Below are 24,558 nucleotides of genomic sequence, written 5' to 3'. Positions count from 1 at the left end.
TATAGCTCATCCTCTACATGACTCACCTGAACATAACTTACCTCCTACAAACCAAATGAATGAATCTGTATCTTTAATAAAAAATGCAAATCTCCTCCCCTCCTAAAAACGATCTCTCTATACTTCCGGTCATAATGTATGGCAGGTGGGTGGGGTCTGGGAGAAAATCGCTGCGATTAGCAATTAGCAACATTAGTTTCATGGCGACTTTAAAGGTAGGATATCAAATTTTGAAAAAATGCTAACGGTAGCCGACTAGCAATGAAATCACGATCCCACCCTCCATTCAAATCGCCATCCAAAGTCACGCCTCTTTCAAAACACATGAACACGCACAGATCAGACGGTCACATCTCATGTCTCATTCACCAGTGAGAAAACTTTGCAGTACACATTGAAAAACATTACCAAAATAACCAACATAAACAACTGTTTTACATCAGAATTAGTTAAAGCACACTTTCGGTTGTGTAGACGTAGTAACTATATCTTTATGCTAATCCGTAAACGAACACAAATTTCATAAGCAACACAATGTTTCACCAAAGTAGAATATCTGAATCCATCTCAATACAAACATATCGCGTACCTACCTTACCAAAATAAACAGTGCAACGACCCTTTCAGACCCTTTGCCTCCTGGAGCTGTTTGCATCTCGTACGGATGAGGGACAAAAAAGGCAACGTCCGTTCAGAACGTGATCTATGATTGGTTGAACATTTTTTGGTCCTACGCCTTTCACAGATGACAAACATTTCTACAAATACATTTAAACAACTTAACATACTGATTGCTATCAGGATGTGAGGAGACTTTTAACCAGCATAACTAAAATGTTTCTGGATCAAATGAGATACCCTGCCTTAAAAGAAATAAACTATTTGCCCAAGAGTTACAGAGTTCCTTTTCTTTTCCCATTGGCAAACATGCTTTTCAAGTATGAACTTTGCTTATCTAAACAAAAATGTAATAAAAATTACTATATTACTTTCAAAAACAAAACTTCATATCTTCCTTTTGCTTCTCAAGCAAATGTGTCTTGTTTAAAGCATGTTTAAATGTTTCTACTAGAAAACAAGGCACTGGGTAAAAAATGAATTTTTGCACAGCAATCCTTTTAGTCTCTAAAGTGGTGCAGGGCATATGAAAGTGATGTAGGGGCTTTGAGAAGAAGCATTAACACCACACACCTTTGCTAAACAACAGTACATATGTTTACACCACTGTACCTAATCCCAGAAGTGTTTCAACTGTATTGTGTGTGTAACTGTCAGTCAAGTCTGCTGTTATTGCAAACTGCCTCACAAAAATTATTAAATATATATATAAATATGACAATAAAACCACCAAACAGCATGCACACTGCCTGCACACATACAACAAACAAGCTACCAAAATCAAAACACTGATGTTTGTTTCCATTATAGTGTTGCTGGATGCAGCAGGAATGTGATGCGACACAGGGTCATTTCATATAAACCTGTCAAAGCTCATTTTATTACCCTGGTGACACTGCTGTTTATGCCTGTCAGCGTTCTAACACCTTTCTGCCATTTTCCTGCACTGATGACTGTCTCCTCTAGATCGTGATGGGCTTTGACTGAAACAATCAGTGATGGAACAGAATAACAAAATGTGTCTTGTTACACAGCAAGAGAAGATTGATGTGCTTAATTCTCATATGAAGGTGGATTAACAAAAAATGCCCCTATACACGCACACACCTGCTGTTCAGGTATCCCTGCTGTGGTCAGAGACTTGATGTAGTCTCTTTGTGTCTGTGTGATGTGAAGCAGAGACAGAATGAGAGATGAGGGGGATGGACGTACAGGGGGAGCACGAGCGGTGAAAAGCAGAGAGAAAGGACGTAGAGCTACTTGGCATAACCTTGACTTGCCATGTTAACTCTTTCGCCGCCATTGACGAGATATCTCGTCAATCAAGAGGAAACGCTTCCCTGCCAATGAAGAGTATTTCCGGCTTTCCGCAATACCGCTATTATCCACCAGGTTCCTTCCGCAACTTTTTAAACCCGGAAGTATTGCCCTATGGCAAGCGGCTGCATGTCCGTTTCTGTTTTAAAGATCGCTCTGAATGGGGTCTCTATGAAAAGTCCGTCACAAAAATTGAATTATCTCTGCTTTTTGCTCAAAATGTGGTGTTTTTGCAGAAACCTACCCATATTCAAAAGCTGATTACAAAAGAACTACTGAAGGAAGGATAAAACTTTTTTTTGAAAGCAGAGGGTCTGTTCTTTCATTTGATATATTGTATGTTTATATATTTACAGTAAAGAAGAACATTTTCTGGGAGGCATTAAACTTTTGTAAAAATCGTGAAAAACGTTGGCGCTGGCTGGCAACTTTTTTTTTTAAACGCTGGCGGCGAAAGAGTTAACGTTGCTAAGACAGATGCTTGAGCAGTTTGTAGTACATACAGTAGGCAGGTGATATGGCATTGTAAGGGGCCAGTCACACCAAAAGCACTTTAAACGCTTGCAAACGCAAGGCGCGACGCACTGCCTTTTTTTAAAAAAGAGCAGTGCGACACGGCTTTTCATATTGCTAAGCAACCACCGAGTCAGCTGTCTTGTCAATCAAATATTGAAGCGTGAGCGCTCTTTTGCTGTTAACTGTCATATTAGCAGAAACTTTAGAAAGAGGGCGCTTGCTCTGACCTCGTTTGAGGTTGAGAGGTGCACAAACACGCAGGAGAGAGTGAGCGAGTGGAGTCCGGTTCTTCAAAGCAACTGTAAACTTCCCTCACCACAACGTAAGGCCCGCCTCTCCACTCATTCGATTGGACAATGGAAAGAGGCGAATGACGTCGGGCGCTTCGCCGCTCTCAGCGCTCCTTCAAAAACGCGTGAGCGGCAGGCGGCAAAAAAACGCAAGGCGCTCGGCGTGCATAAACAGCGCGCAAACGCGCCCTGCCCATAGAATATCATTCAAAAAAGGCGCCTGCAACTGCCATAAACGCTTTTGGTGTGACTAGCCCCTAAGTGTGTTTGGAAGTAAAGGTTGCTAGGGTGTCCTGGGTGGATGCTGAGGCATTACTAACCAGCTTAGGGCGCACTCACATAACCAAACCATGCCCGGACACGATTGCCCCCCCTTCCCTACTTCCCCAGAAGCACACACACACACGGTACTTTGAGCGATCCGAGCCAGGCCACGCTTTTGTCATTAGGATGTGGTTGTTTTGATGAAAACAGGAAGTGCTCTCTTAAGACTGGATCTCATCGCAATGTTAAGTCTGTAAACCATGCTCAAGCCCATCTCTGCAAGCCAGCCAGGGTGTGATTAACCAAACAGCGCCCATGCGTGGGGGTTTGGACAGTGTGAGCGCGGCCTTATTGTGCCATCTCTGTGATTTAACTTCATCAGTGTATTTAAGTCTATGAAATGGTTTATCATCTGCAAGGAAAAATAACAACACATCTCTCCTTAACAAGTTACATTGAATATTTCTTCTTATGACAATATTATTGTCACAACTTAAAGGGATACTTCACCGATTTAGCATTCAGCTTTGTATCTGTAGAAACCCGGCAGTATTACTGAATGACCATGTTTCCCTCCCTCATTTCCCCCTGAGAGGAGAGATATCTGCATTTTGGTTCTGCAAAAAAGTCCTCCGATGATGTAATATGACGATTTTTGCATCATCGGAGGACTTTTTTGCAGAACCAAAATGCAGATATCTCTCCTCTCAGGGGGAAATGATGGAGGGAAACATGGTCATTCAGTAATACTGCCGGGTTTCTACAGATACAAAGCTGAATGCTAAATCGGTGAAGTATCCCTTTAAAAACTAATATTTTACATTTTTTACAGAAAAATGATAGGAATTGAATTAAATACCCTGTAAACAGAGAGGCAGATAAAGAGAAAAACAGGTGAACAGGTAAAAGAACAAGCACACATACAGTACTGTTCATCCCCATACTCACTCCACACACCATTACCACACTATTAATCCAGTGCACTCTGACTGCTAAGTAATTCTGCAGAGGTCCATTATGCCCCAGTCACTCAGCACATTCCCGTGAGGAACACAGCATGTTCACCAACTATAACCTCAGGGATGGACTGGTGGTTGGCCCCACCAAAACCCAAAGCCCCTAAATATATTCAAAACCCCTATATTTAAAATCAGCTAACCCCCTGCACCTGCAGTACAATTACACAGAAATCCATGAAACACAAATCAAATCATTCAAATATAAACAGATAAGCTTTTACACATCCTCTTATCTGGAACGTACAATACATCAGTATCAGGTGAACGATCTAAAGACCTCTGACTCAGGCTGGTTATCTTTGTCGCCACGTTTCGTTTCTTTCTATATTACTTCATAATTAACAACACCATCTTACACACAGTCTATGGTAGGACATGTGCCTTCATAAATATTTACTGATTTTGCCATAAAATTATTGTTAAAAATACTGTACTACACAAGTTCCCTCTGTGTAATAAAAATAAAATGAAGGGTTGTCCTCATGAGTTGGTGAGGAGCAATGCCAATGTCAAATGTCACTGACTAAAATCATACAATCAAGAGAATTGTGGTGGAGTCTTTTTTAAAGGTCAATTATTAAATTGAATAATGACAAACCGTTGTGCACAGTGTATAAAATGATTTGTTGGTTCAACTTAAAAAAGTAAGTTACCTTACCTTGCCTTTTTTTTGTTTAATTAAAGGCGGAGGGCACAATGTTTAAAAAAATGCTTTGGTGAAGGGAGTCTACCAACTACCAAAACACACTTGTAGCCAATCAGCAGTAAGGGGCGTATCTACTAACCAACATCCTTGCCGAGGTTGCGTATGTGTGGGGCGGGTCTATCAAAAGAAGGTCCAGATTCTATTGGGGTAGGGGCATGTTTGTTTAGGTGATTTCAAATGTCATTTTATTGTGTTAGCAGCACAAAGGGGTGCGGGTTTGATTACCAGGGAACACACATGATGGTGACATATTGTTAAAAGTGTATAACTTAAATGCACTGGAAAGGATTGTGCACACCAAAACTTTTAAACGCGACTGAAAACGCCTGGAGGAAGTCGAATGCCAGCTGTTTTTTCAGCCGAGCGCTTTTAAGCTGTGATACTTGAGCTGTGATCCGGTTGGTTGTTGTGATACTTGACCTGCCCCTCCTCCACTGTGATTGGACGTCCTAGTGAGAACTGACATTGATGAGCGGAGCTTTTCACCCAAAGTTGAATCTCTTTCAATTCTCGACGCTCAGCGCCGAGCGCCGGCTTATTTGAAAAACACAGGACTTCCATTGGAAACAATTGAAAACATGCGCCGGACGCGGGCGTAAAAGGTTTGGTGTGCACGCCCCCTAAGTCACTTTGGATAAAGCGCCTACCAAATGCATAAAACATACTTTAACATGTTTATATACATTTAAACAGGCACTGTGATTTGTTTAATTATGAGTGGAGATTTCATGTAAGTAGCAAGAACATCAATAGTAATTCTTCATTAAAATTGATAGAGTTGTTATCTGTGTGCTGAACCAGAGAAAATATTAAAGGGGACATTTCACAAGACTTTTTTAAGATGTCAAATAAATATTTGATGTCTCCAGAGTACATATGTGAAGTTATAGCTCAAAATACCATATAGATAATTTATTATAGCATGTTAAAATTGTCACTTTGTAGGTATGAGCACGTTTTGGGCGTGTTCTTTTAAATGCAAATGAGCTGATCTCTGCACTGGTTGGATAGTGCAGATTAAGGGGTGGTATTGCAAGGGGAGCCAAATTTCAATGACCTATTCCTATAGCTAACACAAATACGTAAGTGTTACTTGGTAAGTTTTGTGTTTGGGTCTCAGTTCAGAGAAACCACCGGTCCTGTCAGACGCCATGCTGTGCTGGGTTTTTTTCACATGCTTGCTAAGAGTGGTTTATCAAAACTAATTTTCTGTTTCTTTTTACATTTTCTAGGTTGAAAGAAGCACTGGGGACCCAATTATAGCACTTAAACATGGAAAAGTCGGATTTGCATGAGATGTCCCCTTTAAGAAAGGTTACTTGAGTGCATGGTGTCGGCTTAAAAACTGTTATATCTGGACAATTCAAAGGAGAATATAAAAAAGGTTAAATTTAGGTTGTCACTAGCCTGTTTCTCAGCGTAAAGCTTTCATCACCAAATTTCAGAAGCTCTTTCTGAGCTTCACTGTGGAGTGAGAATCACAATCTGAACCTCACCCAGAACACCTGCCAACAGATGTTTGTAATGTATTGCGAGAAACAGCAGGGTATAACAACAAATAAACAAACAATTGTAGACAGACGTATACAGTCAGGGTTAGCAAGTTCCAAAAAAAAGAAAAGAAAAGAAAATATTTGTTTGTGTTACTCCAAAGTGTTTAGTGTGCTTAGTGATTGCAGCACTAGAAGCAGCATTTATATTACATTGGGAATTACCAAAAAGAAATAAGATGGAGAATAACAAATTGGCTCTTTTTGTGATTGAAGAAACCTTTTCTGTCAAATTCAAACAAGGATGTGTCCATTCACAAACTAAGAGCCAGTTGTTGAAATAAGACAAAACGTCTGAATGTGTTGATGCATGTGGCTTATTGTATGGCAATAGGTGAACTCACCTGAACCTAAGCAATAGAGAACCTATAAAATATGATTTTGTACTAGAAAAGAAAAAATCATCCTGTTCTACATTACTTACTATTGGAACATTTGCTTAAAAAATTGTACCGTACGTTATCAAATATATACATTTCGGCTCACTGGAATCATACAAGCGCGCGTGACCTGACAGCCGACTGTACAGTTGCACGGCTCACAATTTACCTTTGATTTCACATCACTTCACAAAATAACATGAATTTTTGATTGGTTCTGAAGGCAACTTACCGAAAATCCAGCCCAAAAGGGGCATGAATGTCTGACCCTGGGAGAAGTAGTGAGGGCCAACGCGGCGAAACTCACAGCCAAAATAAGACTCCCCAGCACCATCTGTGAAACCCCCAGAGAAAGCATGATGCGAGTCCGGGTCCGAAACTCCCTCAGTCGTGAGAGGCTGTGGGACAGGGAGACCGGGCTCAGAGAGCGACCCCTCGGCATCGCACTGACCGGCATGGTCGCGACAAAAAAAAGTGTTTGACGAAACCAAACTTCAGTTAAATGACCTCTCTTCGGATTACAAGCTTCTGTCGCTTCGACATCCACAGTACAAAAATGAAATCATTGCAGGTTACCAAGACGCACAGAGCATCCTTCAGCTACACGAGGCATCTCACGCTGGAATAAACATATAACCGTTATGTCCTGCTCTCACTGTTGTATGGTGATAACTATGCTGTTTTTTTTCGCAGGTGTTCAATAACATACATCCAAAATCACGAAAACATCGCGTAAACGCTTCGAGGAAGAGCATGTGATCCGTCAAATCCGTCCACAGAGAGCCGTCAGTGGTGAAATATCTCACGAGCCGCGTCTTTCAATTATAACATTAAAAATGATCTATGACAAAATGCGTTTGAAAGATACCATTTCAAATGTAAATGAACACACTTAACATATACAATCTCGCGGTGCGTATGATGCGCTTTGATATTCCGCGACGCGTCAATATTCTCACTCGAGTGTGCGCGTTCAGCTCTGCCGCCGCAGCCTCGCGCTAGTAGTCTGTCATTCAGATGTGTGTCCAGGTGGTTGGCTGGGTGGAGGAGGAGGAGGTGGTGGACCGAGGTGCCGCCATATGTAGATGTATCCCCACTTAAATGGATTTAGGCAACGACCCTTTTTAAAGAGCCATAAAGCCAAGGCTCGTGGAGGCGTATAATAATCCTTATTAATTATCCCACTTTATGACTTTAAATAAGAGGTGTGGAGTTCTACTGTAAAGATTGCCCTTGCTTTAGATAATAAAATATACATTTTAGGACCAAATAAAGCACTCTATATTAGAAATGAATAGTCGGGACACATTTAAAGCACAGGCAGTTAAGAAACAGACAGTTTTTTATCAAGCACTTTCTTTTGTAAAGAAAATAATAAAAAATGTTATAATATATTGCGTATAAATTGAGCATCTGTATCCGTAGAGTATTTTGTGCTTTAGATACAAAACCAGCATGCAATGCAGCATCAATTTAGACCAATATACTAATGTGTAATGTCTGTATTAATGCATAATACAAAAAAAAGATTAAGGGATCTCTTCCCCAACCGTTTGAGAAGCTTAAAAAATGTGTAACGTAGATCAAACTATGTATTTTACGTCTTTTGAAATCACAGGTTTATAAGCCCATCATAAAATTGACTTTACTAGTTTATATGTTATGTTACTACTATACTATTATATACTAATTGGTTAAATGAAACTTAAGTACAGCTAGAATATTTCAGTTTAAAAAGAAGTTTCTTGTCTGATGGGTTATTTTTTGCATATACAATATCTGTTTGTAGTCAGTTTGAAGTCATCCACAGGGTTAGATTGTAAGGACAAAGTTACATACATATCGATTAATCTATACATTAAACAATATATTATTATAAGTGACACAAGGTTATGAGTTGCTGTTACAGTGAATGGTATTGATGAATCTTCAAGGTGGTGCTTTGACGCCATCTGCAGGACAAAATGCGTCACTACACATTGATTATAGATTACAGCAGTACCAATGTCAGTGGTCACTATGGGGTGGTTTTCCTGGACAGGGATTATCTTTAACCAGAACTTGGCCTTAGTTTAACTAGGAAATATAGTTTTAAAGGGATAGTTCACCCAAAAATGAAAATTCTGTCATTATTTACTCAATCTCATGTTGTTACAAACCTTTATAATTTTTTTTGTTCTGATGAACACAAAGGAAGATATTTTAAGATTTTTTTGTGACCAAACCGTTTGTTGACCCCACAGGGCTCAATGCAAATAATTTTTTATACAGGCCCGGTCGGGCTAGTGGTTCAGGTTTTCACTTGCCCTCCCAAAATTTTCACTGGCCCAAATAAAAAATGTCAGTGTCACATATTTAAAAATAATAATTCAAAAGTCAAATTTAACAGATATGTTACAACAAAAAAGGCTCCCAACTTTTCTGCTTTACCTGTAAACTGACTGCAAACTGTGCAAAATATTGCATTGTTTCTTCAGTCGTGTTTTAGATGTTAAATAATATACATTGATGAAAATATATTTTAGTGACTGAGGGTGAAGCACTGGCCCGTTCGGGCAAGTGACAATACTTTTTACTGGCCCGAACGTCTCTCACCCTAGCCGGGGCCACCGGGTGGTGCTTTATGTTGAGCCCTGCCCCATTTACTTCCATAGTATTCTTTTTTCCTACTATGGAAGTGAATGGGGTCCATGATCGGTTTGGTTACAAACATCCCTCAAATTTTTTTCTTTTGTGTTTACCAGAACAAATAAATGTATGCGGGTTTATAGCAACATGAGAGTGAGTAAATAATGACTACATTAATGAATTTACATTTTTTGGGTGAACTATCCTTTTAACAAACATACCTCACTAAAAACATTACTTGTGTGCATTTTGAGACAAGACAAAGGACATTGATGCATTTTAAGATATGTCAGTGCAAGTCGTTTTTAGTAAGGATAGCTCTTACATTTATTCTAATCCCTGTCTGGGAAGCCACCTCTATGCTGCCCTCCAACTACAGAAATCACCAGTAACAACATACTGTATTTTAAAAATGATTTTATTTTTAATACAGTGGCATTTTGGAAATTGTGTTAAGAAACAAAACTTTGCCACACGTGAATAGCTAATGTCCAGTCTAAACCGTGTTATATAGCTTAAAGAAAAAGATTTCTGGTGTGCCGTAATATAATGTCTATTAGTACAAAAATACATTTCAGGACACACAATAAAGCATCCAGTATCAGAAATAAATGTGAGGGACACATTTAAAGCACACTGTTTAGAAGAAGTATACATCAAGCACTTTTGTAAATAAAGAATAAAAAGAAGGTTATCATTAAAAATGCTTACAGTATATGTAGTGAGTATCTGTAGAAAATGGGATTTTATTACTGCTAAACACACGTTCCAAGGCTCCAGGGAAGAACCCGAATACAAAGATCATTTTCATTTCGTTCGCTCTCTTTTATAAACGTTTTCCTGCTTAGTTTTATACAAAACAATAAAGACATACAAAAGTCATTTACAAACCAGTATTGAAGGCAATATGCTAGCTTTATGTACAGCCAATTTACTTCCTTCCTGACACCGTTTCTCTTTTAAGGTCTTGTGCATAGCGGATATAAAGAGAAAACCTGTTCTTAGCCTTATACGCTGCTCTTGTGTGCGACACCCAGCTTTATTTTGTACAGTGGGTTGACATAATGGCAGAAAGACAATTTCAATTTCTTCATAATTTATCATTAACACAACTTAGCAAAAAAGAAACCAAAAAGGTTTTGTTATTGAAAACGTGAATCACTTCAGATAAGGCATCACTGCTTTAGATGGAGTAAGTAAGAGAGACTGAGGAAGAGAATAAAAGAGAAAGAGAGAAGGAAAAAGCAGTGGTCTTCACACCTGAGTCAAAGCACATGCATAGATCTCGACACAGCAGGAATGTTCCAGTGCTAAAGTTCATAGGTCCGTGAGGAGTCTACAAAGGAAATTCTGTTGACACGGTGTCCTTGGCTAGGAAAATTTCAAAGTGTATATTCTTTATTCTTTAAGGATTTCTCGCTGGATTCACTCCTGAAACTTTTATTTAGCAACGATTCTGCGAATCAGAATTCAAGCCAGCCAATGCATCACATCTACGCATCAACTGCTTGAAAGAAACCTCAAACTAGAAGTCAATATTCTAGAAAAGCCGCGATATACATTATACTCATTATGTTGTGCATACTATACGAAGTGAAAATACATTTGCAGAATAATATAGTCTATCATTTTCATCTGCCTAGATTGAATGGAAGAACCTAACAATTAAAAAATACAAATATGTGTAGCAAATATTGTAATTGGCTTACAGTGTATTAATAATAATATTTTGTGAGTGGCACAGAGCATGCAGTCCAGTAAAAGTTAATGTCTTTTGTTTGTTATCCTCAAAAGCCTTGTAAAGCACTTAAAAAATAGGAAGAAAACCGAAGAGGAAGATGAGGAGATTAAAACAGCACTTCAGAGAATGTAACCCACCCTGCAGTCTTCATGGTTACAGTAAACAAAGCCTTAGCACAGACAGGAGACTCTTCATTTAGTGATCCTTCATCCTAGAAGACTGAGTGTGTGTTTTCGTTAGAGATAAGGAAGGTTCTCTTTCAATTAATCTGGTCCCACATTCAATCAGTAACAGGCCTCCTTAGAAATGGTCAATAAGTACAGACACACAGTTGGCTCCAACCAGATAGTTTGGGTCCCCGGGAAGAGATTTGTTTTGCCAATTCTTAGGATCACCTGGATGGACAGAAGAAAATGCAGGTGATTACAGAGCAATGGAAAATATACATACATGTGTTATACATGCCCTGGTGATAAACTCTAAGAACTAAATATATAATATAATTCATGCTTGGTTTCTAGTGAGCGCTTATATGTGTAGATATACTGTAGAAGAAGGTGTAGTATAGATATGTAGACCAGCCAAAGCACTACATAGAATTATACTTGAAAGAGACCTAACATGAAAATCTAACTTTTTTCACGTTTAAGTGATATAATTGGGTCCCCAGTGCTTCTATCAACCTAGAGAAAAACCCAGTAACTTAGTTTTGATAAACCATTCTCTGTAAGCATGTGAAAATTAGCTAATTGAAATTTGGCTCCCTTGTGATGTCAGAAGTACCGCCCCTTAATCTGCATTATCCAACCACAACACTGCCATTTAGTGCAGAGATCAGCTCAATTGCATTTTAAAGGACACATCCAAAATGGCACATTTGTGCTTACACCTACAAAGTGGCAATTTTAAAACGATATAATAAATTATCTATGGGGTATTTTGAGCTAAAACTTCACATATGTACTCTGGGGACACCAAAGATTTATTTGACATCTTAAAAAAGTCTTGTAAAATGTCCCCTTTAAAGCGATACTCCAACCAAATATCAAAACAACCCCATGATGTACTCACCCCTCAAGCAATCCAAGATACATGTTCATCATCTTTCAGACGAACACCCCCGGAGCCACTTTAGCAAATGTCCTTGCCCCTCAGTCCCATAATGGGAGAAAACAGGAATCGGGGAACAACTTCTGACCTTAAAGCCCAAAAAATTAATCCTTCACATAAGTAATCCACACGGCCTCAAGGGGTTAACAAAGGTATTTTTCGAGTAATCAATGTGAGATATATGCGGTATTGACTTTATAAACTATAATAACTAGCTTCCGCCATCTTGGACAATTCACGCGAGTCACTGCACAATGTACCCATGGCAACGAGCACTCACTAAGCTAAAACTCTCGCAAGATGGCGCAAATACTGGAAGCTAGTTTTTACAGTTTATAAAGTTTGAAATATAGATTTTTTTCTTTAAAAAAATCACATTGAATCCCCACAAAATACCTTTATTAAACCATTGGAGCCGTGTGGATCACCCACGGGAAAGATGAATGCACTTTTGGGGGGTTTAAAGTCAGAAGTTGCTCCCCGATCCCTGTTCTCTACCATCACAAAGCTTGGAGGAACAAGGACACCCACCAAAACAACTCCAAATGTGCTCGTCTGAAAGACGATGGACATATGCATCTCGGACCGCCTGACGGTGAGTACATCATGGGGTAATTCCGATATCTGGCTGAAGTATCTCTTCGAGAGCTTACACTTATATAATATAAAAATACCCAGGTTACTTCAAATAAAAAATGCTTTCAACAATAAAATACTTTAAATGTCCCACAATGTTTCTTATTACCTTTAGTCCAGAGCAATAAGCAAGAACCATGTAGCAATACCTAAATTAGATAATTTCTGGGTAAACTATGATCGCTTTACTCCACCTCATGTGGTTCCAAACCTGTATGAGCTTCTTAATTCTGTCGAACACAAAGAGAGCCGTTCCGACAAATGATGGTAAGCACACAGTTGACAAATACTATGAAGTCAATGGGTACCATCAACTGTGTGCCTACAATCACCCATCAAAACATCTTCCCCTGTGCCCAACAAAAAAAAAGAAACTCACACAGGCACAGGACAACATAAGAGTGAATAAATGATGACAGTATTTAAATTTTTGGGTGAACTATCCTTTTAATAACATATTTTTTACATTCATTAAAGAACAGCATGTCGTTTCTGTGCCACTAGCAACACCAAACAGCATCGCAAATATAATGGTTTTTAGAAAGTTTTTACGTTTCAAACACAGGGCTATGCCATGTTTAGGCCAAACAGGTTATCCCACCCTGAACTTAGATATTGTTATGTATTGTTGCGATACCGTCCCGTTCAGGTTGCTATCAAACAGACTGCAATACCAGGTGTTTTGTGTAACCCAAGGGGTGACACTTGACATTTTCCCCTAGCAAAGCAAGTTAAACCACAATTGAGAATAGACATTGATGTTTTAAAAACTCCTTCATAAAGCTCTATCAGAACAACTTGTGTGTAGGAATACAGTCATGTAAACTCTTTGACTTTCCAGGTATGTGTGGGACAGTTTGTCTCCAGCCACGGCTAAAAAGCAGCCTCGTTTTTGCAGATTAGAATTAAATGTCTGTAATTTGTTTGGATTGAGACAGGACAGCACATGAAGCTGCAGTATTATCTCTCCACTGCACATTCATATCGAAAAGTTCATTAGCATATAATCCAGGCCAATGCCAGTTTTATCAGTAACAGTTACACAGAGAAGATTAAGGGGAGAAGGAAAAAGGAAAGAAAGAGAGAGAAGTAGACCCCGAGAAATGTGCTGCTGCTCTACATAAGTAGAATAAAGGCAATTACAGCATCTCTGACCATTCAGACAATTTGGGTGGCTGTGTGAGAATCCAATCAAAACATAAACACTATCATGAGTGAATTATGAAATGTACTCGTATGACCAATTGAGAGATTCATCATAATGATCAGATGCAAAAGTTTTTATTTGACCTAAGCTACATACAGTAGATAGAGAAGATTTTAATCAAAAAATAAATAAGGCGTAATTTCACGCAAAATCTGCTGAACAAAAATTGAAATGTTCAACACTGAGCACAACGTTAAATGATGTTGGCCTTTACGAGTTTGAAACAAATGATTAATATTTACATGTTTTGCATGTTTGCATGAATAATTATAACTGATGTTAATTTCATAATATATTTGTTTTCTGTTCTTTGTTGTTGGATTTTTTATTTTATTTAAAGGAATACAAAATAAATTGTTCCACAGCTATCTGGAATGACAGTTATGTTCACATGACTGAATGATTTTATCTTACTGGTGAGTTTTTTAGCAAATGGGGAAAATAAATTATTACTGTAATGTTTGAAAGGTAATGTAATATTTTGAATTAATGACACTAGAACTGGCCACAACTCAGCCACAGAATGAGCAGAATGAGCAGACTGGAGAAATTGAAAGAGTGAGTTACACCCAGTGAGTGACAGAGAAAAAAAGCAGGATGAGCTGTATGGATGTGTGAATAAAAGATGCATAAAGACAAAGACCCACAACCATGTTGTCACAAAGCCATCCAAAATGACCCCCAAAAGGACAGAGAGAGGACAGCGTACCCGACGAGGAGTCGGAGGATTTTAGAGCAAAAGACCAACCATCAGGGGTCATAGACGCACAGTGAGGTAGGCGGAGCTCCACCGGCTTCAGGAACTTCAGCCCGTGAGGGCCACACATCACCAGAGGACTCAGCAGAGTTTCGCCTGCAAAAAAAAACCCCACGTTGTACACATTAAAAGAAAAACATCTGTATCGCATCTTTAGCAGTCAACAAGGTTTATGTTTAAATACAAGATGTGTATCAATAACCTCTTTTGCATTCAAACACTGTCAGAATAAGGTTTAAGAAAGATAAAATCATCTGAATTTCTGGAATACGTGACTGACCTTTCTCTTTGTCCAGAGGTGGCAGGATGCTGTTATCCCGACACACTTTGAAGTAAATTTCTTGCTCCACGCCATCAGGAATTGCTCCTTGAGGGATAATGATGCTCACTCCTGTCTCAATAGAGCTCAGCACCCCACCGTTATTGTTGAAGATGCCTCGTGCTGTAGCCACTACTGTGTGGCTGTCTTCATCGTCGTCGTCCTCTAAAGCACTTGGGCTAAAACAAAAAAGAAAAATAGAAAGTGTGAGCAGTTCTTTTTCTAGCAATCTAAATCCTTTTAAACTCACGTTGGGTACTTGGGACCCAATTATAGCACTTAAATATGGAAAATGTCAGATTTTCATGATATGTCCCCTTTAACTTGTCAATAGCAGAGATTTAAAGCCTACAAAATAATATTACTATTTACTATTGACACTACTGTACCTGACAGGTATTGCCTTGGGCACGGCATTGGTGTTATTCTGCTGGTATTTGGGTTTCTGGTCCATGGTGCGAGTGAAGGTGTCCAGGCCGCTGTCATGATCCGCTGGTTGTGGGGAGCTCTGTGGCTTCACTGAATTACTGATGGGGGCTTTCACATTATCCGTTTTGTTTTGAGTGTCATTAGGCAGGAGGTTGTGATTGAATTTGGGGCTGTCAAACTTGCGCTCGAAGGGCCTTGCAGATGTGGTGTATGGCTTGGGCACAAAACGGTTGTAGCTGGATGTGGCAGGAACGCTGCTGGGCTTTGGAGGTTCGCTTGTGCCGTTAACAGGAGATTTCTCTGGGAAGCTCTTCTGGGGCAGGTAGTTGCTCTGGACTGTGTCTTCATGATTAGGCAGCTTCACTTTAGGAGATCCGTGTGTATCCAGCGGCGGGGTCACTATTTGAAGGAGATAGAAGAGTTAAAATGGTATGTTGAGTTAATGTACTTTAGCACAACTGTGATAGCAATACTGATACAAGGGTTTAATTTGATGGGAATTTATGTATTTATTCTTAATGCCATTCCAGCATCTACTGCAGTGGTCTTCACTATTTTTTTCATGAGAGCCACACTGATAGGACAAAGTCAATAGGAGATCCACTTTTACCGCAAAGTTTCATCTAGTCATAAATATGTCTGCTTATCAATCTGTCATCCCTAGACATACAATATGCAATGTAATACAAAAGGGCGAATCATTCTTTCTCATTTACCAGTCAAATTTGTAACTGAGACAACATGATTTTCCTTAATGACAAAAAACAGGATTTCCTTAATGCTAAGCATTCTTATAACATATTTATGCAGTGCCCCCCGAACCACTAGGGGGCCACCTTTCTCTTAATTTTATGCAGCGCTGCATTGGCGAATGACATTACTGTACAGGGAGAGCATTATGTCAAATGACAATGATGTTTTTTGGACTGTAGGAGGAAACCGGAGTACCTAGAATACAACATCCCCACAACATCCAAACTCCACACAAAAAGGCCTCCTGGCCCAGCCAGGGCTCGCATCAGGAACCTTCTTGCTGTGAGGCAACAGTGCTACCCTTTGAGCCACTTGTGCCGCCCCTGGAAAGTATGTTTGTACATCCCAAATGCACTGTAAGTCACTCTTACCAGCAGGTTTGGGCAGGGTTGGAGGTGGGACAGCTGGGTTTACCGGAGGAACAGGGTTGATCTTCTCCACTGAATCTGTCCTGTGGCACACATATAGACAGACAAGATCACACATGAATGCAATCTTAAAGAGATTCATACTTAGTCATATATTTTATATAATAATTCACAAAATTCTAAGAATAAACATAAGAAACATATTGGCAAGGAATGTACCTTGGGTAGTACCCGGGCTGGCTCTGGGGTTGAGCAGGCTTAATAGCAGGTGTCAGCTGCGGGGAGGGTTTACTGTCAATGCGACGGTCAAAATAAGAGAGCTGTTTCCTGTAGTACTCTTCATCTTCATCAGGGTCGGTGTTATTAGAGCGAATAATATCATCCATGTCTGCCTTAGGCTGGGGCTGCTGGGGCTCAGGAGCTCTGAGAACAGAAACAGCAGGTGTGCTTTCACAATACTCCACTACTTCAGGAAAGTGCAATAATGCCGCTGGAATTGCACATGAAACATGTGTGAGTCTGGACTACAATAAGTAATTTTTTTTTCAAATCAACTGAAAGTTGAATAAATAAGCATTCCATTGATGTATGGTTTGTTAGGATATGACAATATTTTGACTGAAATACAACTATATAAAAATCTGGAATCTAAGGGTGCAAAAAATCTTAATATTTAAAGTTCCCCAAATAAAATCCTTAGCAACTGCATCCACTCACAAAATAAAGTTCTGATATATTTACAGTAGGAAATGTAGAAAATATCATAGAACGTGATCTTTACTTACAATATAATGTATTGTTGGCTAACTCTACAAATATACCCATGCGACTTATGACTGGTTTTGTGGTCCAGGGTCACATTTGTGAAGCCACTAGGGGTGTGACGAGACACTTAATCCACGAGACGAGACGAGACACGAGATTGGGTTCACGAGAACGAGACGATATTTTTACACTTTTTAAGAAATCATCAATGATAAAATAAATGAATAAGAAACTGAAATCACATTATTTTTAAATGTTTTAACTAATCAAGGACTGGCCTTAACAATTATTTTGCTAACTGATAATAAAGTAATTTGTTATTTTTGGGTAATAAAAATAGACCCACGTGAGCAATAGCCTTTAGGATTACATAATAACGAAGATGCAATAATAATTGGTTCAAATAAAGGATTAAAACCAAGTTACATTAAGCAACATTACATTAACAAACACACTACATTTGTGGCCTATAAATAAAAAGCATTATGTATGTATTATAACAAATGCCTGCAGGGGGCGATAGTGGACTCGTCTCGCGGACGCTATCTTTACTTTCACTTATTTTTAGTCAAACAATGTTTAAATCCATATTAATATTTAATATATGTCCATTTCTTTACACTAGAAATGATACAACCACTGTCATTTTTGAGCAAGAACATGCAGACATTAAATCATGTTAACTCCGTGTGAGGGTTTAATCTGCTGAGACTGATCGACAGACAAACACAACGCGTCTCAGACTTCACACGAGTTCCCAAACGAACATTATTGGAATCCCAAACAAAAAAGCACACCCAGTAAAAGACAAATATAATGCATGCACTGTAAAATATTCAAACAGAAAGCTGCATCCTCCAGAGGTCGCATATGCAGGCTGCATTATGTCATCAAGGTTTATTTCAGATCATTAACTGAGCATTACATTTGCGATAAGCTAAATAATTAGTACATTTTATAATTGTTAATATTCTCTAATAAGACAGTCTTTATGATGTAAATGCAGTTTACAAATGCAACCTCCGACGGAAGCAGTCTTTTATTTGAGACACATATAATCTCGCAAGATCTCGTCGCATGAGATCTCTTCACACCCCTAGAAGCCACACTAACATAAAGAAGCACAATGTCATGTCTCTTTATAAGCTTAGATCTTGGATTTGTATAAGCTTCAGCTCCAGACAAATGAAGAGTTTGAATTAGTTTACTAATTAAAAATTAGTTAATGCCAAAATCAGTCTTGTAGCAGGTTGGTATTAAAAAATAAATTCTTCATTTTACACAAAATCCGATATTCGCCATGTTATTGTGTCATCTTTTCTCCCTTTTTTTCCAAAACGTGATAAACGCCAGTCCTCCTTCTCTGCAGAATGCAATAAATCCGCTCAACAAATCAAAGCGCACCATTTCACGCACTGTAAACAATAATGGAAGTGCTTTGCATACACACAGAATCCTAGTTTTCCTCATCTACTTTGTACTTCGTGATCAACAAACAAGCAAAAACAAAATAATACTTTTGATGACATTGATAAACGTGTGGTGGTTTTCTGTGGCGGAGAAGAAACGTAAGCCATCATAATCAAATAATTTACATAAGAGGCACTCAGGCAAAGGAAAAAATGCCGGCTGTTGCTTGTTCTCACACGACAGCATCAAGCTTCTGTCATGCTAACACATTGACCCCAGGGGATTTTATGAAAAATTTTCCATTATTTTACTCGAAGTCAACGAAAATTGAGCAAGACCAAAACATTTTACAGCTGATCGCTGTCAAAAAAGTTCAGCGACGGCGTCCCGAGGATGACAGCAGCAAAGAAAGTGTTCTTAATATGACAAAGTAAGTGTTTTGATTAATGCCATTAATGTTTATTTTTTTAATCAGTGTATACCACTAGTCAACTAAATGAATATAACATGGCAAAGATGAATGCACATTTATATATTGATTCAATAGATTTATTGCACTTTGCGGAAAAGATAATCAGTTTTTATAATGAAACTTTTTAAAAATCAAATTATGGAATTTAATGTTATTATAACCTAAAGATGCTATGTGAAAGTTTGTAACAGAAAATAGTGGTTTTCATCTTGTCACTTTTTTGGTATAGAAAACACGCTTTTACTGAAATTAGTCCAAATGAATTTATTGCGTTTTGGAAACAAACTCTTCAAATTTAATGTGGTCTACTAATGGGTTGAAAATCAGTTGCTTTATTGGCTAGCTCATTACCTGAAGGCCTTCTCTTGGTCCAGGTTACTTAAAGAATTGGCTTTGGGCACGGAGGCAGCACCAGGTTTAGGCACCATGTCCACTGGCCGAAGGAGCAGAAAAAGACAAGAGTTTAATAAACTGAGAAATATATAGTTTGCAGAGAAAGAAAAACGTCATACTGTGTCCTATCGAGCGCACAAAGACAAAAAGCAGCAATGTAACAAAGCTATTTTTCAACCTTTTTTATTTTTCAACAGAAAGCAAAAATGCTACAAGCAGCTAAATCACAGGCAATATGTGATCGAGCTCTCTGAAAAAAAGATCTGTCATGTAAAATTGAATGCTTTTCCACAATCGATCTCTGCCTATTCATAGAATGTTATATTCATGAGAATATAATGAGTTTTCATTGTGTGCAGGGCAACCCAGAGCGACAGCACATAAAAATGTAAGCAACTAACAAAATGTGGGGTTGCTCATGATCTGTCACAGCCGGTTATTATTATCACTTATTATTTACAATGCATTTATTCAGTAGAAATCAAACTGCATCAACATACCCGAAGGCCAGAATCTGCAGATTCCCTCACCCTGTCCACAGAAACAGATCGCTTGTTCTCAAACATCTTCACTCTTGTCAGCACCGACTGGTGCTTCATGGCCGGATCTTCTTCTGTTGCTCCTGAAGGAGGAGGAAGAGGATGATGTGCAGGCTCCACTGGCGGGGAGATGGACTCGGGCTTGGGAGGGGTCACGGAGGGTCCCCTCTGTTGCGGTTGGGTGTAGGCTGGCCTCTGAGAGGGGTCGTAGTACTGTTTAGGAGGCTCTGGGGAGCGAGAGGTGGATTGGTCATACTGCGGCCGTGCTGCATCATATCCTCCCGTGACGGGGTGGGGCGGTTCGTCGTGCCGGATGGGTCCGGGGCTTGGTTTGCCGTAGCGAGGTCGACCCGCGTCGTAAGGGGTGTCGTGCCGTGTCTGAGGGTGACCGTAATTTCGGTTCATACCATCCTCATGAGGGTCATATCCAGAGGGTTGCTGGGGAATGGTCTGGTGGTCATATGGGGACCACTGCTCTTCATACGAGGGCGGGCGGTTGTCAAAATGCATGTTATAGTCATCGTCATAGTGGTAGCCCTGGTGGTCGTAATCTCTGTATGGCTTGTCTTCCTGGTAGAGGGGCAGCTGGGAGCCGTATTTGGGCTGCATAGTGTTGGGGTTCACCTCCGTTGGCTCATTCATGCGGTAGATGTCCTTCTTGTACATCTGTCGATAAGAGTCAAAGGAGGACAAGTGTAAGTTAACCGTACGGAGAAACGTAAAAACTTTAAAGCGCAGCAATCGATTGAGATGAATGAAACAGCAGAACCCAGAGATGATTAATATTCTGATTAATAGTTGAAGACTGAAGCTTAGAGTCGGCAGAAAGACCTGCAATGAAGGAAGACTCAAAGAGTGCGCAGTTATTAAACAGGTCAACATGAAGGCAGCCATCACAACACACACACACACACACACACACAATTTGATAGTCAATGAAGGGTCAATCCATTCACTGGATAAAGCAGCAGATATGTTGGGATAAAAAATCAGCCAGAAATAAAACACTATTCAGGCAATATTTTGATTCATTTTTTGAGAAGTAGCCTTTTAGCAATAATAACCAGGTCTGTAATTCGTCTACAACAGCGCCACACCTCCAAGCAAGTGTTGAGTCACATGTTACAAACAGCAAGGCTACCTTTCAAAGCGAGAACAGAATGGAAAAATCATTTCGAAATAAAGGTCAACACTGATTGCACCACTCATATAATAAACTCTATGTCAACAAGCAAAAACGAAAAAGAAACCCATGCAAGAGTAGGCAAGCGACAGTGGGGACCTGGGCTTGCCTGAAGGTTCATGAACTACGATCCTAATGCAGGAGGCCTCTGCCATACCCACTGTTGTTTACGAACGCTGTAAAAAGCAAACACAGACGCAGAAAAAAGAAAGACCCTTGTTTATAGGCACACATGCAAGAGCTAGAGTAAAGCAGTGCAGCACACAGGCAGGGAGGACGGCGGTAAGACAGAGCACCGGGCTCGGCCGTTAACAGGGCCGGTTTCAGTCCAGAGCAGGGTGGCTAGCGAGGTACCTTGGACTCTGACCCGGGTTGTCCGGATTGGTTGGGGTCGAGAAGCGGGGGCTGAGCTAGCTCGGGGGGAGCTGGGAAGAGAGAGCCAGCCTCGTGGCTGTAGTCCCCCTGAGTGAGGGTGACCGGGTGATCCTTGGCATTCTGGGCGGCTACATTTACATGAGCAACAGGGGGCGCTGTCTCTGCCAGTTTCTCAGGCTGCCGGGGTAGAGCAGCCTCTGCTTTCTGTGAAGGTGTTCAGAAATGTTTAATATATGTGCTCAAATCTCACCAGTGCCATTCAGGTGAGCTTCAACAATTTTCTTTTCTGACCTGCCAACAGTTCTGATTTATTAAAGGAATGTTCCAGGTGCTAACCAGCAGAAATTGAGGCATAACGTCACTTCATATAATCACAGGAGCTGTTTACACTTGGTATTAAGATGTGTTTCCATCGTTCGAATCACAAGTGGACGGGAGAGACACATCACGTTTATACCTGGTATTTAAATCAGTCTCTTTTGTCCACTTTTGACCGTCCTGAATACAGTGAGGGAATGATCTATCGAGACGGTGGGCGAGTCTCTCTGCTGTCATTTAAACGCGAGCGGGAGTAATGATGAGTTTATATGGACGCAAACTAATATTATGTTGGAGTCTGCTGCTTTTGTTTTGTACATGTATATGTTAGAGCTTTCTCTGAATTTTCAGCGCAATTGATTTCACACGCTTGCAAAATGAAACTGCGGAGATCACCCGCTTTAGTTTTATCAATGAAAGGCTAAAAATAGCTCTATACATCATGTGTTTGCGCCAGAAGTCAGAAAAGATGTAAAACATTGTGTTCAGTACCTCAGATTTGATAAATGGGCGGAGAGAAGGCGGTCGCGTGTGGCTGTTTGAACACATTCAATCACATGTGCGTTTAAACTACAAAAGCAATCCGATTGAAAGGGGTTTCGACTACCTCTGAATGTGGTCAAAAGTGGTCGAAAGTGGACAAGCTCAAAACGTTTTGAACACCGTTAACACCTGGCATTAACGTCATCCACTTGTGATCCAATCGACGAAAACGCAAAATAATGCCAAGTGTAAACAGCCTCACATTTTGTGCCACCATACTTACTCGTTTAACTACTTGTGTAATGCTGTGTTTACACCAGCCAGCATGAAAGCCGCGCGTGAAATTCTAGTCATTCGAGACATTCACGTGGAAATTCGCATCACGGGAGGGGCTTCTGTGACTCTGTTGAGACTCCGCTCCGTTTCTGTAATCACGTCACTACTACAGCAAGGTCCTGATTGGTTAACGTGGTGCGGAAATCCGCCGAAGTTCAGATTTTACAACTCGCAAGTTTCCTGCGGCGCCCACGTCACAGGATGCCAAATCTGTCTTTGCATTGACTTAACATGTAAATCACCCGCGCTTGCCGCTTCTACCGCAGCTGGTGTAAACGCAGCATAACAGTCTTTAAATAGGGAAAACATGGAAGTGTTTGGTGGCTTCTAAATTCATCCCTGTTTGGATCCTAAGGAATGAATGGGGCTAGGCTAAATGCTAACACATTTACGATGGGCTATACAAAGATTAAGTGCAGATTAACCTATAAAGATAGGTTTGTATTAATTGGTCTACGTTGAGGTAAGAACATAGTAAAATATTGAAAAACAGTGGTGTTTTCCTTTAATTGAGATTTTTGCATGTGAATTTAAAGATATCTGTCTTCAAGTAAACAGGACTTTGGTCTTGCATGATTAAAAATAACTGTACAGAGGCGTTCACAAATATGGCCGCCTAGTGGTGCGATTTCCCTAAAAAGACTCATTATGCCACAAAAACATTATGCCACAAATCTGTTAGTAAAGCTTAACTTATGAAACCAGAACATTCCTTTGATGTGCAGAATGAATTGTGTGATTCTGTGAACCATGTCATGTAACAATTTACAACTAGACAAGGTTCTCTTTGTAAGATAGTCTGACATCAGTTTAATTATGGAGTACAGTACAAGGTTTGGGGGCTCTCGAAACACAAGATCTAGGACACTGTGGATATATCATGATGGCAACTGGACCCATATACTGTAGATAAATACATTCACATCAATAACACTGTCATTTCATCATGCACATAATACTGTCTGGTAATGACATCATTTTGGGAATTCTTGCATATACTTAAACATAATATCTTTCATTGTAATCCTATAATTCATACGTGTCATACTGAGATAAGAGTCACAGCATCTACGTACAGTATAACAGCAAAGCCATATTTGTTTCCAAAGAAAACACACACGCACGCATGCACACACGAGCAATTTTACACTACACGCTCACAAATACATGTGATAAATACTTGGCAACACTTGGTCATTGTCCCTTGTCTAGTACTGCAATAATACGATTTTAAAGCAACCCGTGCTTCAAAACGGTGCTAGAAAACTTTTCTCACGCACACAACGGCCTCCAGACAACAGGGAAGTCTTACGGCTCGCAGAAAAGCTACCTGCTGAGGTGCAGGGGCCTTGAACCCCGCTGGGTCGATGCGGTTCAACGGCTCGGGCTGGTACCCTCTGTATCCAGGGGGTTCCTGAATGACAGGTGGGTCTTCCCGGACGGGCTCAGAGGAACGCGTGATGGCAGGCTCGCTGGGAAGACCCACATCATCGTTCAAGGTCTCATCTAGTTCCTGGTCTGTGTAGGCTCCGCCCTCCGTATCGGTGTCCTCATAATCAGAGGTGTGCCGGCTGTCCGTGCTGTACATGCTGTACTCGCTACCTGGGGCGGAGAGGTAGGACAGGCGGTCGTCGTGAAGATCCAGGTCATCGTCGGGAGCACCGTCCGCCTATACA

At 40.1% G+C, this 24,558-nt stretch overlaps 2 protein-coding genes across 14 annotated transcripts in view; both read right to left on the bottom strand.

Annotated features, from left to right (window-relative positions):
- The window catches only part of fam189a1 (family with sequence similarity 189 member A1), a 153,246-nt gene extending 145,530 nt beyond the window's left edge, over window positions 1-7,716 (bottom strand). Inside the window, exons 1-2 of one of the 2 annotated variants that reach the window (XM_055203452.2) lie at window positions 7,370-7,700; window positions 6,893-7,279 (exon numbers count right to left, since the gene is read on the bottom strand). In XM_055203452.2, the coding sequence (XP_055059427.1) occupies window positions 6,893-7,117 (225 nt within the window). In that variant the 5' untranslated portion in view covers window positions 7,118-7,279; window positions 7,370-7,700. Of the gene's footprint in view, window positions 1-6,892 lie in introns of both variants that reach the window. The other variant, XM_055203460.2, reaches the window with a different exon arrangement.
- A 1,972-nt stretch (window positions 7,717-9,688) lies between these two features.
- Window positions 9,689-24,558, bottom strand: part of tjp1a (tight junction protein 1a) — a 144,713-nt gene continuing 129,843 nt past the window's right edge. For 5 of the 12 annotated variants that reach the window (XM_073858949.1, XM_073858944.1, XM_073858945.1 and 2 more), the window contains 10 exons: window positions 24,213-24,551; window positions 21,725-21,949; window positions 20,145-20,853; window positions 19,607-19,688; window positions 16,828-17,031; window positions 16,612-16,691; window positions 15,448-15,886; window positions 15,020-15,237; window positions 14,692-14,835; window positions 9,689-11,424 (listed from right to left, as the gene is read on the bottom strand). In XM_073858949.1, the coding sequence (XP_073715050.1) occupies window positions 11,330-11,424; window positions 14,692-14,835; window positions 15,020-15,237; window positions 15,448-15,886; window positions 16,612-16,691; window positions 16,828-17,031; window positions 19,607-19,688; window positions 20,145-20,853; window positions 21,725-21,949; window positions 24,213-24,551 (2,535 nt within the window). In that variant the 3' untranslated portion in view covers window positions 9,689-11,329. The remainder of the gene's footprint in view (window positions 11,425-14,691; window positions 14,836-15,019; window positions 15,238-15,447; window positions 15,887-16,611; window positions 16,692-16,827; window positions 17,032-19,606; window positions 19,689-20,144; window positions 20,854-21,724; window positions 21,950-24,212; window positions 24,552-24,558) is intronic. The other 7 variants (XM_073858946.1, XM_073858948.1, XM_073858947.1 and 4 more) reach the window with 4 other exon arrangements.

The sequence above is a fragment of the Misgurnus anguillicaudatus genome, chromosome 21, assembly GCF_027580225.2.
Source record: "Misgurnus anguillicaudatus chromosome 21, ASM2758022v2, whole genome shotgun sequence".
Classification (NCBI taxonomy): domain Eukaryota; kingdom Metazoa; phylum Chordata; class Actinopteri; order Cypriniformes; family Cobitidae; genus Misgurnus; species Misgurnus anguillicaudatus.
This window is presented reverse-complemented; position numbering and strand designations above follow the sequence as displayed.